We start from the raw sequence: 17,546 nt of genomic DNA, 5'->3' as shown, positions 1-17,546 counted from the left end.
GCATCTTGCAATGGGTCTGGTCCACAAGATTCGATACTCCACCAAGATACCCATGTACTGTCTAGATACTTCCTTAATGTTAACGAAGTCCACACCCACAACACCAGAGGGAGTGCAACGAACCATGTACAACCCAGATTCGGCACAAACAAGGGACTAAATTATTTTCGCTCCTATGCCACCAAAATGTGGAACGCTCTACCAACAGTCATTAAGACATGCGAATCCCTTGACTCCTTCAAAACCGCTCTCAAAGGGCACCTACGGACGGCTGCAATTCGAAACTGGCCCCCGTAAAAATCTGAATCCCCCCCCCCCCTTTTTTTCCCCTCACTGTATATGTTTCTTTTCCCTTTTTACCTCTATGATGAATTCCTGTTCTGTTCTTTGACTATATAGAAGTGTCTATTTGTACGTCTCTAAATGTTTTGATGAATTGAACATGGTGGACCCTCTTGTAAACATTTAATAATAAAAATCCAAAAAATCAAAACAATGATTTTTCTTTTATACGTGGTGCCAAAGTTTGTGTTTTCGCCATTGAGAATGCATTTGGTGTTTAAATTAAATAACTCAGAAACTATAAAACATTTCAAAGTAAAAAGTTCCAGCATGTGTCTCCACAGTCAGCTGAATTTTAAAAAAAATTATGGATTTTCTAGGTGAAAGTGATTTTCACCCATTTTTGTGTGGGTGCACAAAGTGTTTGGGTCGTCCACTCACAGTTAACAGTCTTTGTATTGAGTTTGTGCTTGAAATGTACTGTAATTCTGCAAACTGTTAATAAATATTTCAATCAATCAATGTTGCGCGACACGTGACGTCACACGGCCAACACCACAGTACTATGAAGCCTTAACACGTGCATCTACCATACTCTAAGGCATCTACCCACAGCTGTAGGCCATAGCCTATAGTTAATTAGTCTGCCTCTTCCAGTGTGGAGTGTGTACAAAAGGACTGGTTTACACCTTGGACGTCATGTTGAAAAGTGGGCTGTTCCTCTTAAAGGTGGGTGAGTATAAAACGTCTGCACGCTGTGTGTAGTATTAGTATCACTAGTTACTGCCTGTCAGGATGAAGACCTGCAGCGGAGCTTTGCTGCTCTTCCTCTTCTGTGTGTGTGAGGCTGGGACCAACTTTGAGCTGAGCATTGACCACCATGAGAACCCAGAAGAACATGAGAACCCAGGACCAGTGAGGATCACCACTCCAGATCCACACGGTAGGGATGATCCAGGCACTTTAATATGCTTGTGCAAAACTCCATGTACCCACGTAACCCGCCCCATTGCTGTCTAACTGACCTACACGCTCACGAGAAGTTATTTTGGCAGAAACCATAAATCAAATGTGCGATGCATCAAATATAGCTCCCTTGCGTTCTTTGTAGAACAGGTCCTGCAGCTGGCTCCCCTTGGCTTGAACACAAAGGTGTACTGTATATTTGCATGTCTATGGGAGGGTCGCACCACGGAATGGACACGTCCGTGAATGGGCGAGGGGCCAATGGACGAGCAATATGCTCGTTTTTGTCAGTCTGTTTTCAAGGAGAGGTGAGATCGTCTTATTGTGAATACGCCTCTGGCTATAAGATGACTTGTTTTAAACACTGATGACAAGTGATACATACAAATATCAGCCTGTACAATTTCTGAGATGACTGCAAAAAAACTAACTTTTTTGGACAAGTAATTAATAAAAATCACGTCCATGTGAAGTGAGGGGCGCTCTTATCATACGTCATCATACATCATCTCATTTCGGCCAAACAATTTGCGTCCTCACCTTCGTCTTCGATGTTTGTGTTTACACAATGTTTGTGTTTACTGCCAAACTGTTAAAACGCCGGAATTGTTAATAATAATAATAATAACAAAGTGGATTATCTTATTTTGCTCATGTTTGTGTTTTGTAATTACTCTTTATTGACTGTCTTACTAGTCATTAAGGAGTCTGACAAAAAACTGCTCCTGAGAAACAAGGACTATGAGGAGCTTCTACAGATCTTGATAAATGGTCTTCCAAAGACAAAGGATCCTAAGAAGATTATTATAGTGGGAGCTGGAATGGCCGGCCTCACTGCAGCCAAGTTACTGGGTGATGCTGGGTATTCGGTAGGTGAACCTTGTTATGTTATTGTATCATTGTGTTACATTGCGTTGCACAGTGGTGGAAAGTAACTAAGTACATTTTCTTAAGTACAATTTTGAGGTATTTGTACTTTAATTGAATGTTAATTTCCAATATATTCCAATACAATACAATACAATTTCCCACTACATCTAATGATCCAAATTTGGACTTTTATTCTATTGCTTATTTGAATACTTTAGTTACTAGTTCCTTGTAGTTTTTGATTATTATTACAAAACATACATTAACCACTTAAACCCTATACACATTCGGCCATTTGAAAATAGCTGATCCACAAGCTCACAATGTGCCGCGATGTGACCTTGTAGATCTGCTATTTTCAAAAAGATTTTCATACATTTGAATACTTGAAATGGGACATTCTGCATAATGAGTACTTTTACTTTTGGTAGCCTACTTTTGAAGTATACATTTAGATGCAAATACTTTTGTACATTTTGAATTCCAAACTTTTACTTGTAAAAGAGTATTTCTATATTGCAGTATTGATACTTTTATAAATAAATATTAAGTAAAACATGTGATCAAGTTATTCACCACTTGCGTTGCATTGCGTACCGTTGCGTTGCTAAAAGACCACTTTAACACAGGTCCTCAATAATATATAATAATAATAATAATAATAACTAGAAAAGGATCGGATATTCAGTTCAGGGAAAGCAGTCTCTTTCTCCAATTTGGAGAACCAGATTACCACATTTGTGGGTGAAGGGGGGTTCAGAGTTCCGGGTCGGCTCGCCAGGTCTGGGTACCATCCGGTACCAGAACCATCCATGCAAGGGAATCCTTTCAGGACACAAAAAACCTGAACTGAAAGGCCAGGTGTCCAAATCAGTCTTTGTTTCAAAATCACTGTTGTACAACATAAAATAAATCTATCAATTCATGAGTAAATAACCTGATTTGATCAGGATCAAGTTCTTTATACATGTTTCCCACTAAACAAATCAGTTTCTAGCATTGTTACGGCCCTTTAAACTTGGCTCAACCAAGGGCTAACATAAAAGGACACAAAGTCAGATCAAAAGTTTACAAAAATATTACACATTTATTTAAAATCCTACATTGCAAAACAGGGACTGATGGACAAGAATACTTACGACCAGCCCATATGAAACTTAACTAATAACAGCAACAAAAAGGGAACACAACTGTTCAGTTTGGGTGTTTGGGAGACAATGAGCTGCTGGCCACAAGTCCTCTTATATAGCCTGCAACTAATCAAGAACAGCTGACACAAGGTGTGGCAGCCAGAACTATCAGGTGATTGACAGGTGAGGCACTTTAGACCAACAGAGATCAGCAAAGCCAAAGGCACTACAACAGAACAAAGTAAAGACAAAATTTCACAAAACGGCAATTTTCATTGGCTCATAAAACCTTCATTCTTTCACTTAAAAAAACGTACTATACTTTCCCATGTCCGTATAGGTCCAAAGTTCATGTGTAGAAGTTTTTGTGCATTCTGATCAAAGATCCTGGGAGGAGATGCATTTTAATTGATTTTCATATAATTCAAAATGGCGGGTGATCGAGAGGTCAGAGGTCAAAAGTAAGAGCACCGTTCTTGTTCGGCATGAGGAGACGCATATGTGTGTCGAGGTTGACGGTTGCTGACGGTCAAACGGTTCATGAGCTATGTGTGGTCAAAGTTTGCATTTTCAATATAGCGCCACCCTTTGGCCAATGGTTGTGGGCTTCGCATCCTCACCGTTTGGCATGGCCCTCTACCATATCTCCAAATTTCGCGAAAACCGACTGCACGGTCCAGCCAGAACTGCTATTTTTGGCGGAAGAAAAATAACTACAAATCCAATAAAGGACCAAGTCCTTTCAGGACTGCTTGGTCCTTTAATAATAATAATAATAATACGGTAATTTAATTGTATTATATTATCCAAAGCCCTTTACATAGATTGTGCTTTACATTCACCCATTCACACACACACACACACACACACACACACACACACACACACACACACACACACACATTCATACACAGATGGAAGATGAAACCATGCAAGTCACCAACCTGCACATCGGGAGCAATTAGGCGGGGTACAGAGTCTTGCTCAATAACCCTTCAACACTAACTCTGGGGGAGCCAGGATCGAACTGGAAACCTTGCGGTTTCCGTCCAGCCACTCTACCCCTGGTCCACTGCCACCTCATAATAGACAACAATGATAATGCCTGTGAAGAGATATTAAAGTGCTCCTTTAATTGCGTTGTGGCAGTCCTTTGGCAGGGGTTGGTCACTGGTAAATGTAGACCCTGTAAACCTCAAGGTCAGCTGTCCTCACTGTCAATTGAAAAGATGAAAGAGAACGAAACGACAGAAAAAAGAAAAAAAAATGAAAAATATGTTTTGCTGTGTTGTTTGGTCTTCAAGGTAACGGTACTGGAGGCTAGTGATCGTGTTGGAGGACGTGTGCTCACTCACAGAAGTGAAGACGGCTGGTATGCAGATCTAGGACCAATGAGAATCCCCAGTTTCCAGAAGTGAGTTTCTTGGATAGCTAGAAGACTAGTCATGAAATACAGTGTTCCAAAGTACCGTCCACAAATCCCATACAAATACTGTATGACAAACATATAGTTGAAGCACATTGACTCGCTCAATCATGAATCTCTCTCTCTGTCTCTCTCTCTCTCTCTCTCTCTAGAGATGAGCGAGCCTGTCATTCTCAGTGGTGGCAGTAATGTGGTGTTTATGTTCATGGCCTTTCTTATGCAGGCACAAAGCGTCTTAGCTCAACCTTTGATGTTTGGCAGTGTTAACCTTAATTTCACCAAATTTATGAACAACAATGTACACTCCTAATGTGTCCAAGACAAATACAGCAGTTGGCCCCTTGAATTAATGTATTTAAAATGAAATAATAATAATATAATAATATCTCAAACTTATATAGCGCTTTTCTGAGTACCCAAAGGCAAGGCAACTTTATTAGAAAAAAGGAAAAACACTAAAAGCTAAAAAAAACATTAAAAAGACAGTGAAAAGGGTTAGCTAGGGAAGGCAATATTGAAGAGGTGGGTCTTGCGGGCGGTTTTGAAGGTTTGGAGGGTGGGGACATCTCTGAGTGCCTTAGGGAGGGCATTCCACAGGTTTGAGGCAGCAAAGGCAAAAGCTCTGTCACCCCACGTACGGAGTTTGGTCTTGGGGACGTCGAGGAGGTTTGCATCACCAGACCTGAGGGAGCGGGAGTGTTTTGAAGTGGATTCTTTGTTTGACCAGTAGACGGTGAAGGTCACGGAGGACTGATGTAATATGATCTCTGGAACGGGTATTGGTAAGTAGACGGGCAGCTGAGTTCTGGACATATTGCAGTTTATTGAGCACTTTGGAGGTGGTGCCGTAGAGGATACTGTTGCAGTAATCAAGGCGGGATGTGATGAAGGCGTGGATGAGTGTTTCAGCTGCGGAAAATGACAGGGAGGGTCGGAGACGGGCAATGTTCTTGAGGTGGAAGAAGGCGGTTTTGGTGACTTGGTTAACATGGGGGAGGAATGAAAGGGTGGGGTCAAAAATGATGCCAATTAGGTTGCGGATGCGGGTGGAGGGTGTAACAGTGGATCCGTCAAAGTTTAATGAAAAATCTTAAATATAATAATCTTAAATACACAGATATAGGCTAATATTGTTATAATAATCTTCTTCACCAGAATTATGTTGGAGATTAACAACCAAATGGATGTGAAATTGAACACCTTTCATGAAACGAATAACAACACATTCTACCTGGTTAATGGAGAGAAACACAGAACTTCTGATGTCATTAAAGACCCAAACATCCTGAATTACACTCTTCTGCCTGATGAGAGAGGAAAGTCAGCTGATCAACTCCTTAAAAACGCTCTGAAGAAGGTCTGTAGAGAACTACTGTATAAAGAATCACATTATCAGCTAGTGCCACAAAATATAGTAATTTCCACTACTTAAAATGATTTGGGTTGTTGCAGGTTTGGGAAGAAGTGGAACTTTATGGTGTCCAAGCCATGCTGAAGAAGTATGACCAGTACTCTGTAAAGGTAAGGTAAATATAACTGTACTCAAGTATGCACACCAGCTAATGATTGATTACTAAGCTACAGTATCAACTAATCTAAAAATAATTTCATTAATCAAAATATCTAATATCTAATCCATTTAAGTTTATTGAGTAAAATAGTTTAGACAACCACTTTTGTACTTTTGCACTAAGTAATACTGATGAGTACTGTGCAGCCACTTCGATTAAGTTGAGAGATACAAGAAAGTTGATCTTTCTGTTTAAGTGTTAAAATTCAAATTCAAATACGAAAAGTCAATTGAAATGAGACAAAAGTAAATGTATTATGCAATAGCATTTGCCTTTAATCTATAGATGTGCTCATTCTATGACAATTAAAACAATAAATAAAATGTATTTTTCAGTACAGTCCCCATCTCCACCCTTGTTTAGTCGTTTGTCAATGTATTCTTGATAGCTGGGGGCGCACTTGTAAAGATTTGGCTTTTGGTTTTTTAATTTTGGCGTGGTGTTAGTAATGGGTATATGGTTTTCAAACGTGTTGGGTGCGCCCCAAAAAAACTAGTCTCCAAAAGCCAAATCTTGGTGTGTGTGTGTGTGTGTGTGTGTGTGTGTGTGTGTGTGTGTGTGTGTGTGTGTGTGTGTGTGTGTGTGTGTGTGTGTGTGTGTGTGTGTGTGTGTGTGTGGATGGAGTGATTTGCATAAAGGCACTAATAAATGCAGCATTTACTATTTATACCTTGAACAGGACTATCTTGTGACTGAAGGAGGGCTGAGTCCAGGTGCCATAAAGATGATTGGGGACATCCTGGATGTGGCTTCTCTCTTCTACACAGCGCTGACGGAAATTCTATATGATCAAAGCGATATCAATGACAAGACTACGTAAGAATCTAGTTCCAAATCCTAATCAGTCAGTCAACAACTGTAACTGAACTTGACAAGTCACAAGATTACATAAGAGAAGACGAAGATAGTATTGGTACTTGGAACCAACTTAACAATGATTCCAAGTCAAACTACCGGTACACTATATTAGCATTCTCATATTGTGGTATAGCTGCATGCAGTCGTCTGTATAGGGTCTGTAAGGTCCTAGGTTTTAATCCAGCTGGGGGCGCTGTGGGCGCTGGAGGCGTGTCTGTTCTCTCCTCCGCTTCATCAGCGCCCATATCCTAGGTGGAGTTAGCAAAACGGCATTACTGTGTGGAGTTTGCATGTTCTCCTCGTGTCCCCTATAGGGTAGGTACCCTACAATAAACATGAAATACGTCCTACTGGGGAAACTCCCCCCTGTCGGGTGATAAGAAGCAGCCTGCTCACTCCTCAATCATGCATTGAAGGAAGCATGAGCTCAGTTCGGGGCTCTCTCCAGGTTGGCAGAGATTAGGCAATTAGCCCTTGGCTAAACCCCACCCCAAAAGCGATTGTCCAATGCCAATCCAAATAGTTTAGCAACTGACACTGTTGCTAGGGTGGGCAAGCTTTTGTCACCTTAGCCACCATAGCTGTCAATGCAATTTTGGATGGCTGTGTTATTGAACACATACACAGCTTAATGTCGGGAAAGTTACACGACAATAATACACAATAATACTAATCAGTGAATCACCATAGTCTTACCGTACATTAGATGAAAACTCCTGTTGGACAGTCATTAAAGTTGAATGAGTTGGACTGGGCCCATAATTCAGCCCGGGAAGTGGGGAGGTCCTCTAGGCGTGCGGCCAAAGGCTGACCTAAAATCATTGTCCATGGATGTCACAGAAGACAGTGCTGCATTGTTTTACACAAAAGGGATTTTTTTTAGTAGCTCAGGACACAAAGTCCAGAAATTCTAGCTTGATCAAACCAAGTGATGAGACGACCATGGGAAAATCACTAAGGCACACTCCATCTTAAAGGACAACTTTAGTTTTTTTCAACCAAGGTTCATCTTTTAGGTTGTTGTTAGAGAAAGTAAAAGATGAGTGTTAATTTTCTTTCGTTTTAGCGATTTTAGCTATATTTGACAGGGGGGTGGGGGCATTCGAACATGGGGCTAAATATGTATTTCTTTACACAATTTTAAAGCAATTTATTTTTGAATTATTTATTATAGTCCTTACTAGACCCCAAGAAATTACATCTGACCACAAAAGATCTACTGAATGTGAAGGGGGTGACAAACTGACCTGTTGAGCCATACAACACAGTATGACAGCCCCTAGTACCCCCCTTCACATTCAGTAGATCCTGTGATCTTTTAGTGGTCAGATGAAATAGTTTTTTAAAGCTGCATTATGTGACGTTCCTGTTCTACCATACTCAATCTCCTAGGGCTGACATTTTAACCAATAAGTCTGTGCTATTACCCTGCCTAAATACGGAGGAACTGAATTTTGACCTTCAGTTAAAAATGATTGGCAAACCAGAGACAGGATTGTGCCAACAGCAATGCAGTATTACTTGTGACATTACCATGACTGGTGAAAGTAATAATATTACACAGACCTACAGGAGAGTTGAAGGAGAAGGAGGATGTCTAATCAAATTTATCTGAAAATCTTCGTAGTTAAACACAGATTTAGTATTCAAGTGCTTATCTTATTTAGCAAATAATGCCAAGAAATATAGTAAGGTTTAGTCATCCTTTACTAGCCTGTTTAACCAAATTAAAATAAGTTAACCATTACGTCATTATGATTCCCACAAAAATATTTGAATAACCATCTGTACGTTAGTTCATCATCATTATCATCACCTTTATTTATACTCTTATACAGTTGAGGGCAAGCCCTCATTTTCAAAAAAACAATACATCAAACTATTATAAATCAGGAAAAATTACAAAGGAACTTTATACAGAACAACCATCAGTAAAATAAATCAATTGAAGCAGGAGCAATCACGGTGAAAAATGTTCTGGAGCATTCCTTTGAACTGAACGAAGGATTGCAGGGAGCTCAGTTTTAAAGAATTTTGGAGTTCATTCCACGAAGTTGGGCCATTGACAGAAAAAGCTGTCTTTCCCAACTCTGTCTGGGTCAGAGGAACCTTGAGCCTTAAGAAATCACTAGAGCGGGTCTGATAGGTGCTATAGTTGATGCGTTCTGTCAACTATCACAGTTTTAAGTGTATTTTTGTACAAGATTGAAGAGGTTCACTAAGTGACTTTTTATCTGTTTTGTTTTCCTTTTTAACTAGATACTATGAAGTGACAGGAGGGTTCCACCTCCTTCCAAAGGCCCTACACGAAAAAGTCAACGCTTCTGTTCATCTCAACACCAAGGTCAAGTGCATTGATTATTCGAACGATGGCGTCCATGTGCACGCTGACAATGGCACGTGGCAAGCACACTTTGTCCTGGTAACTGCCACTGCCAAGGCCACCCGCTTCATTGACTTCCAGCCTCCTTTGCCTCTCAAGAAGACGTACGCCATGCGTCAGGTTCACTATGGCAGCTCCACCAAGATTATCCTCACCTTCAGTAAGAAGTTCTGGGAGAAGGATGGAATCCACGGTGGAAAGAGCATCACTGACCTGCCTATTCGCTTCATCTACTACCCCAGTCATAGTTTTGAGAACAAGAAGATCGGTGTCCTCCTGGCTTCTTACACCTGGTCCGATGACTCGACCCTCTTCCTGGGGATGAGTGACGAAGAGCTGAAAGAAATGGCTCTGAGTTCTTTGATGAAGATCCATGGAAATGAAATCAAAGATCTGTGTACAGGCGTGGTGGTGAAGAAGTGGAGTCAAGACCAATACAGCCTGGGTGCTTACGCTTTCTTCACCCCCTTCCAGCATGAAGAGTTTGCTGCTGAGCTGTTCGCCAACGTGGGCAGGGTGCACTTTGCTGGAGAACATACAGCGCTGCCTCACGCCTGGATAGAAACAGCCGTGAAATCAGCCATAAGAGCCGCCAGGAACATCAATAATGCAGTGGTAGGTTTAATGGTGTATTACAGGGGTCTTAAAAAGGGGTTCGGGTCTTCAGAGTTACTGCGGGCAAATCTTTGTTTGATAGGATTATACATAAAAATGTATAACTCAAAACAATGCAATTACTGAAGAAAATGCCAGTAGGCCTACTATATTCAGTCTCTGTTTGTTACAGGATACGTCAACTTATTATTATTATTATTATTATTATTATTATTATTATTATTATTATTATTATTATTATTATTATTATTATTATCCTGCCACCCTAATAGACAGCGCAACACCCTGTCCTTTGTCCGCCTTCTCCTACCAAACCACACCGTTTGCACACATCTCACCAACTGTACAAATATTACTTTTGTCAGACACACTGTTATTGCGCAACATTTCGCTGTGATGCAAATTACATCACAAAGGGGAGGTGCCGGGGAATGATGCCCGGCACCTACCCTTTTCACTGCACACACACACACATACACACACGCACGTGCGCGCACACACATACACAGGCCACAGCAGCACGGTACAGTACAGTACAGTACAGTACAGTACAGTACAGTACAGTACAGTACAGTACAGTACAGTAGAGTAGAGTGGAGTACAGTGGAGTACAGTACAGTGGAGTATAGTACAGCGGAGTACAGTACAGTACAGTAGAGTAGAGTGGAGTACAGTGGAGTACAGTACAGTACAGTACAGTACAGTACAGTACAGTACAGTACAGTACAGTACAGACGAGAGCAGTACAGTACAGTACAGTACAGTACAGAGCACAACAGAGGAGTACAGCACAGTACAGTACAGTACAGTACAGTACAGTACAGTACAGTAAAGTGGAATACAGTACAGTACAGTACAGTACAGTACAGTACAGTACAGTACAGTACAGTACAGTACAGTACAGTGGAGTACAGTACAGTACAGTACAGTACAGTACAGTACAGTACAGTACAGTACAGTACAGTACAGTACAGATGAGTACAACACAGTGGAGTACAGTACAGCGGAGTACAGTACAGTACAGCGGAGTACAGTACAGTAAAGTGGAGTACAGTACAGTAAAGTGGAGTACAGCACAGTAAAGTACAGTACAGTACAGTACAGTACAGTACAGTACAGTACAGTACAGTACAGTACAGTAAAGTGGAATACAGTACAGCACAGTGGAGTACAGTACAGTACAGTACAGTGGAGTAGAGTGGAGTAGAGTAGAGTGGAGTAGAGTGGAGTACAGTACAGTACAGTACAGTACAGTACAGTACAGTACAGTACAGTACAGTACAGTAGAGTAGAGTAGAGTAGAGTAGAGTAGAGTACAGTACAGTACAGTACAGACGAGAGCAGACCAGAGGAGCACAGCACAGTACAGTACAGTACAGTACAGTACAGTACAGTACAGTACAGTACAGTACAGTACAGTACAGTACAGTACAGTACAGTACAGTACAGTACAGTGGAGTACAGTACAGTAAAGTGGAGTACAGTACAGTACAGTACAGTACAGTACAGTACAGTACAGTACAGTACAGTACAGTACAGATGAGTACAACACAGTGGAGTACAGTACAGTGGAGTACAGTACAGCGGAGTACAGTACAGTACAGTGGAGTACAGTACAGTAAAGTGGAGTACAGCACAGTAAAGTGGAGTACAGCACAGTACAGTACAGTACAGTGGAGTACAGTACAGTACAGTGGAGTACAGTACAGTACAGTACAGCGGAGTACAGTACAGTACAGTGGCATACAGTCGAGTATAGTGGAGTACAGTACAGTACAGTACAGTACAGTACAGTACAGTACAGTCAGGGACGAAATGTTCTTATAATCGTCAAGCAAAACAAATTTGCCCTTTCCAACCAACTGGATATATGAAAACATCATGGGTTGCCATGTTTTCTTTTCCAAGTAAAAAAAAACCCAGTATCGACTATCGCCCTCTCGCTATTGTCTTCTTCCCATTTGCGACGCGTGGCGCTAGGATGAGCGGGCCGAAGGCCCGCAAAATGCTAGTTATTATTATTATTAAGGAGTGGACCAGAGCTATAGGTATAGCTATGAGTTTACTGTCAAACACAATCCACTGGCTGAGTCTGAGACGGTTTTTATGTTTTTTGTTGTCTGCTGTTGCATTAATCATCGCAATGGAGATTTGGCCTGGACCCCCTGGAGGCTGGTCGCAACCGTGGAATGCAGATCTAGCTGTTCAGAACATTTGCGACGTTGTGAGTATAGATATAATATGACAGGATCAACTGTTATTTCATTGTTAGAATGACATGATCGCCAAATGAGGCTAGGCTACAAAACAGTTTTTGACCAGGTGTATTGTTTAATCGCATAATGTACAGATGGAGTCGGATGTAGAGCGGAAAACGGGGAACAACTACATAGTTTTCCAAGCCATTTTCTACAGGACCCAGATTGTAGCTGGAACAAACTACCTCATCAAGGTAATGGACAATAGCCTCTTAAACTCAATACATTGGGGGGAAACTCAGAATCAGAGTAAATTCCAGTGGTGGAAAAAGTACTTACTAGTACTTACTATAGTTACTTAAAAGTATCAGTACTGCAATGTAAAAGTAACTTAAGTCAAAAGTAAACATTTTAGTAAACAACAGTATTGGCATTAAAATATACTTAAAGTACCAAAAGTAAAAGTATGCAGAATGTCCCATTTGGCATTTCACAAGGTATCATACAGTAGCCTATATATAAAATAAAATAGCAGATCTACAAGCTCACAATTCATTGATGCCTTGTGACTTGTAGATCATGCTATTTGTTTTTAAATCATTATTAAAGTAAAGCTAAACTAAATATTTGCCTCTGATAGTAGTAGTGGAGTAGAAGTAAACGTATTACATTGGAAACACTCAAGTACAATATTTAGATTTACTGAAGTAAAGTAATGGAGTAAATGTATGAAGAATATAATCTACAAAGGAGAGAGTGCTTTTCCTCTCCCCATAGAGCATAATCAGACCTTAAATACTTAGACTAGAAAATACTCAGGCAAAAATACGGAGAAGTTCTGCAGACAGATAGATAGATGAAGAAGCACAGGCAAGCAGATGAAGGTTCCGGAGTTCCATTTTATTTGCAGAGTTCAGTACAGCATCAAACAGCCATGGGGCCGGAGCCCCATGGATCCTTCCCTCAGCCCCTCGGCCTCCGGACTAACACACACTAAGATAGGCATTTACAGTAGACCTTTATACAACTGAAAGACAGAGACAAAGGTGGTCTCAGGTTACCCCACCCCCCTGTACAAATGGTCAAACATGCCTAAATAAGGTGATTGTCACCAGGAAGGACAGAGCTAGGAGGCACAGTAGGTGTCCTGGCCTACTATCAGCAAACCCCCCATTTGTTTGGTCAAGCCCTGTTCTGAAATTCCTAGCCTCTGTGTCCTGACTTGTTTTGCCCTGCTGAAAGACAATGTAATGTCACACTACACTAAACAGTTGTTTAAGCTATATTAGTGTTAATTGTGATTTCCATATACATCATAACCTCCCTTTGAGACAATCATGTCTCATAAAAACGAATATGGAACCACAATTATTGACCCTCGTCCTCCCTTTGGCACTGACTGGAACATCAAGATGACACAAAGAAATCAAACAATTACAGTAGAATTAAAAATGGCTTACAAACTTCCAGGCATTCAAATCACATAACTCGTTACCAGTGTTCTCATTCCATTACAGTATTATCATCGGTGTGCTTATAGAACTCCCTTCTGTGTTCTCTCTTACACACTAACAACTTCTCTGTACTGTAATCAACTTCACTTTTAACCTTTACATAACTCAAAACATGATCATTGACATAAATGATAACCCGTAAACATATATCTGACATTTAAACACAATACACCGTCGCTGAATCCAACCCTTTTTGCTTCACTCCAAAGCACCCAATTATTGAATACAAAGTGTGTTACGGTTCTTCAAACTTTACATCTGATGCTCTTAGCATCAGTTAATGTTAAGGATAAATTTTACCATAGTCATCCATAAAATGATTCATTTTTGTTTAGTTAACTCATTTTTTTAGGACATGCAGAAATCATCTATAATTATTTCAACACTCTAGATTCCCCAAGGCTCGTACAAATAACAGCACTGCGGCGACCATAAACCCTACCCCCTTCCCATTTAAAAGAGCTGTATGTTTTTCCAGATCTCGTGCATGCTACTATTACCTACTAACGTTAAAATCCTAGAGTAATTTATATAACTTCAGAATTTTCCCACATGTCATAGCAGAAATACCTTCGTTGACTTTTCCCATTCACAAATTTATTCGAACAAAAATAGGAACTTTATGCACAATTAGGACGATTAACACTTATGCGTACGACAGGAGCGCTGTCTTTCGCCTGACAAAGAAACATCTAACTAATTTTACTCCGGTCAATATTTCTATTCAGATCCAAATCTCCCTTAGGCATATTCATCCCCATTAAGTCAAATTATCTAATTAAATACCTGACACATAAGATCAACATACATGCCCATTATATGTTGAACTAGACAAACGTAGACATACATTTGGAATCAAATGGAACGATATCCATCTGATATAATAAAATCTTCTGTAACGTTTCTTCTCCTTTTGTCTCACCTTCGTCATCAGTCAGCGCACACGGGCCAAACGAGGTTTGTGATGCAGTACACTTATGCACCGCATGGCGTAGGCCGCTCTGTTGTCGAGAGTTGCCCTTTGTCCCGTCCGGAAACTTTCATTCTGAATTCTGATCTGAATTCACTTTATCACCTCCTCCCTTTCAGTCATGACAATACAACATGACTAAAAAAAAACGAGAAAGTGAACCAGTGTCATCACAGGAGCCTGTAGGCCTCTGCGAGGCGGAAACTTGTGATGTGCCGCGTTGCAAGCTTGTAGATCAGCTCTGTCGACGGAGCCGCTGAATGGAACGAAGCCACGACGCCTCGCCGCCTGTCGAGTCGAGACGCGCCGAGAAGAGCCAATGTGTAGAGTAGACTGTATGCCGCCTCCCTTCGATCGCCGCTCGACGCCGACTGTAGTCAGAGGTGACGCTGGAGACGCCGACTGTAGTCCCTCCGTCCTCCGTCCATCGCCGGGCAGGAACCGCAGCTGTGCATCGTCGCTCCTCAGTGCAGGCCATCCCTGTTGCGGCGGCGATCGCCGTGTTGAACCCCGTCGGTTCGACTGCAGCGCCGTCGTCGTTCTCCTCTGTTCAAAAAATTGCCGACCGAAATATCTATTAGACTGAATTGTCAATTGTCCACTGGTTCTCTCGCCTGACGCAAAAATGCATCAATACGACCGAGCTCGGCACCACTTTGAAGAATATAATCTACAAAGGAGAGAGTGCTTTTCCTCTCCCCATAGAGCATAATCAGACCTTAAATACTTAGACTAGAAAATACTCAGGCAAAAATACGGAGAAGTTCTGCAGACAGATAGATGGATGAAGAAGCACAGGCAAGCAGATGAAGGTTCCGGAGTTCCATTTTATTTGCAGAGTTCAGTACAGCATCAAACAGCCATGGGGCCGGAGCCCCATGGATCCTTCCCTCAGCCCCTCGGCCTCCGGACTAACACACACTAAGATAGGCATTTACAGTAGACCTTTATACAACTGAAAGACAGAGACAAAGGTGGTCTCAGGTTACCCCACCCCCCTGTACAAATGGTCAAACATGCCTAAATAAGGTGATTGTCACCAGGAAGGACAGAGCTAGGAGGCACAGTAGGTGTCCTGGCCTACTATCAGCAAACCCCCCATTTGTTTGGTCAAGCCCTGTTCTGAAATTCCTAGCCTCTGTGTCCTGACTTGTTTTGCCCTGCTGAAAGACAATGTAATGTCACACTACACTAAACAGTTGTTTAAGCTATATTAGTGTTAATTGTGATTTCCATATACATCATGTACTTACTTACTTACTTTTGCCATTTTGGGCGGGAACCCCTTTTGGTGTTTTAAAGCATTATGTTATACTTTAGCTATTGAAAAATAGCAGATCTACAAGCTCATAGCGTGCCACCGAGTGGCGCGCTACGAGCTTGTAGGTCTGCTATTTTTGAAAAATCGTGAAAATATTTATTTCAGAAAACTGGAGGATTTAGAAGATTTTTTTTTAAATTTCGAGGTCAAGCCTAAATGGGTTAAAATGATGGAGAATACACAAGTCAAAGAGCTGGAGCCCAACAGCATAATATTGATTGATTGATTGATTGATTGATTGATTGATTGATTGAATAATTTATTGACTTGGTCCAAAAGGTTATTACCGAAATAAGTCCTTGCGGTCTTGTTTGCATTCAGGTCCTGGGTATTCATTTCATAATCATGACATGAAAAATAACTAAAATAATCCAATCATAATAAAAAGTAATACAAATTGAAATATGTACAGGTTGGGGGGGAAAAGAAGGGGTTATAAAGAGGTGGGGCCGTGGTGGGGTAGTCACTTGACTAAGGGGAGGAGCAATCATTTCCTCTCCCTTTGTTCTATACAGGGACACATTGTTAATACAAATTGTATTCTTTCCTGTATCTCTCCTGTAGGTTCATGTTGGTGGAGCAGATTACGTTCACATCCTTGTGTTTGTTGCGCTCCCGTGTAACGGCGGAAAACTGAGCCTGGAAGGTGTCCAGACGGGCAAGACCCGCGACGACCCCTTGGTACCTTTTCCCCCAAATTGAGTTGAAAGTTTCAACTCCAGTGCTTATATGAATCACTTCTCATATTCCTCTATATCTGGATATGAATCACTTCTCATATTCCTCTATATCTGGATATGAACCACTTCTCATATTCCTCTATATCTGGATCTTTCTGCTACATTATTCAGCCATGTTAACTTTGAATCTCTTTCCATACAAGGTTTTACTGTCACTGATGAAAATATGTCTATATCATATAATAGTAGGATAAACTGTTTTGTTATAAAGCATCCTATAAGAACAATGTGTCATTGATGGTTCTAATTTAACCATTTTGATGGGAGTACTTTTGATCAATAACTAAATAATTATATTATATTATATTCTCAACTAGAGAATTACACAGTGGTGGAAAGTAAGTACATTTACTCCATTACTTTACTTCAGTAAATCTAAGAATTGTACTTGAGTGTTTCCAATGTAATACGTTTACTTCTACTCCACTACTACTATCAGAGGCAAATATTTAGTTTAGCTTTACTTTAATAATGATTTAAAAACAAATAGCATGTTCTACAAGTCACAAGGCATCAATGAATTGTGAGCTTGTAGATCTGCTATTTTATTTTATATATAGGCTACTGTATGATACCTTGTGAAATGCCAAATGGGACATTCTGCATACTTTTACTTTTGGTACTTTAAGTATATTTTAATGCCAATACTGTTGTTTACTAAAATGTTTACTTTTGACTTAAGTTACTTTTACATTGCAGTAC

The 17,546-nt window shown here is 40.7% G+C and overlaps 1 protein-coding gene across 1 annotated transcript; it reads left to right on the top strand.

Annotated features, from left to right (window-relative positions):
- Nucleotides 1-1,077: 1,077 nt before the first annotated feature.
- LOC306914937 (L-amino-acid oxidase-like) lies at nt 1,078-17,000 on the top strand (the record flags this gene model as incomplete). The annotated part of the gene is made up of 11 exons (XM_079492174.1): nt 1,078-1,225; nt 1,945-2,117; nt 4,553-4,662; nt 5,830-6,031; nt 6,127-6,195; nt 6,925-7,061; nt 9,363-10,101; nt 12,251-12,325; nt 12,452-12,553; nt 16,669-16,867; nt 16,936-17,000. 10 exons carry the CDS (start codon nt 1,078-1,080, stop codon nt 16,804-16,806), a joined length of 1,893 nt encoding a protein of 630 aa, XP_079348300.1. The 3' UTR covers nt 16,807-16,867; nt 16,936-17,000.
- Between the last annotated feature and the right edge of the window lie 546 nt (nt 17,001-17,546).

The sequence above is a fragment of the Electrona antarctica genome (assembly GCF_951216825.1).
Source record: "Electrona antarctica genome assembly, chromosome: 2".
In the NCBI taxonomy this organism is placed as follows: Eukaryota; Metazoa; Chordata; class Actinopteri; order Myctophiformes; family Myctophidae; genus Electrona; species Electrona antarctica.
The sequence above is the reverse complement of the archived record's forward strand: the minus strand, read 5'-3'. Positions and strand labels throughout refer to the sequence as shown.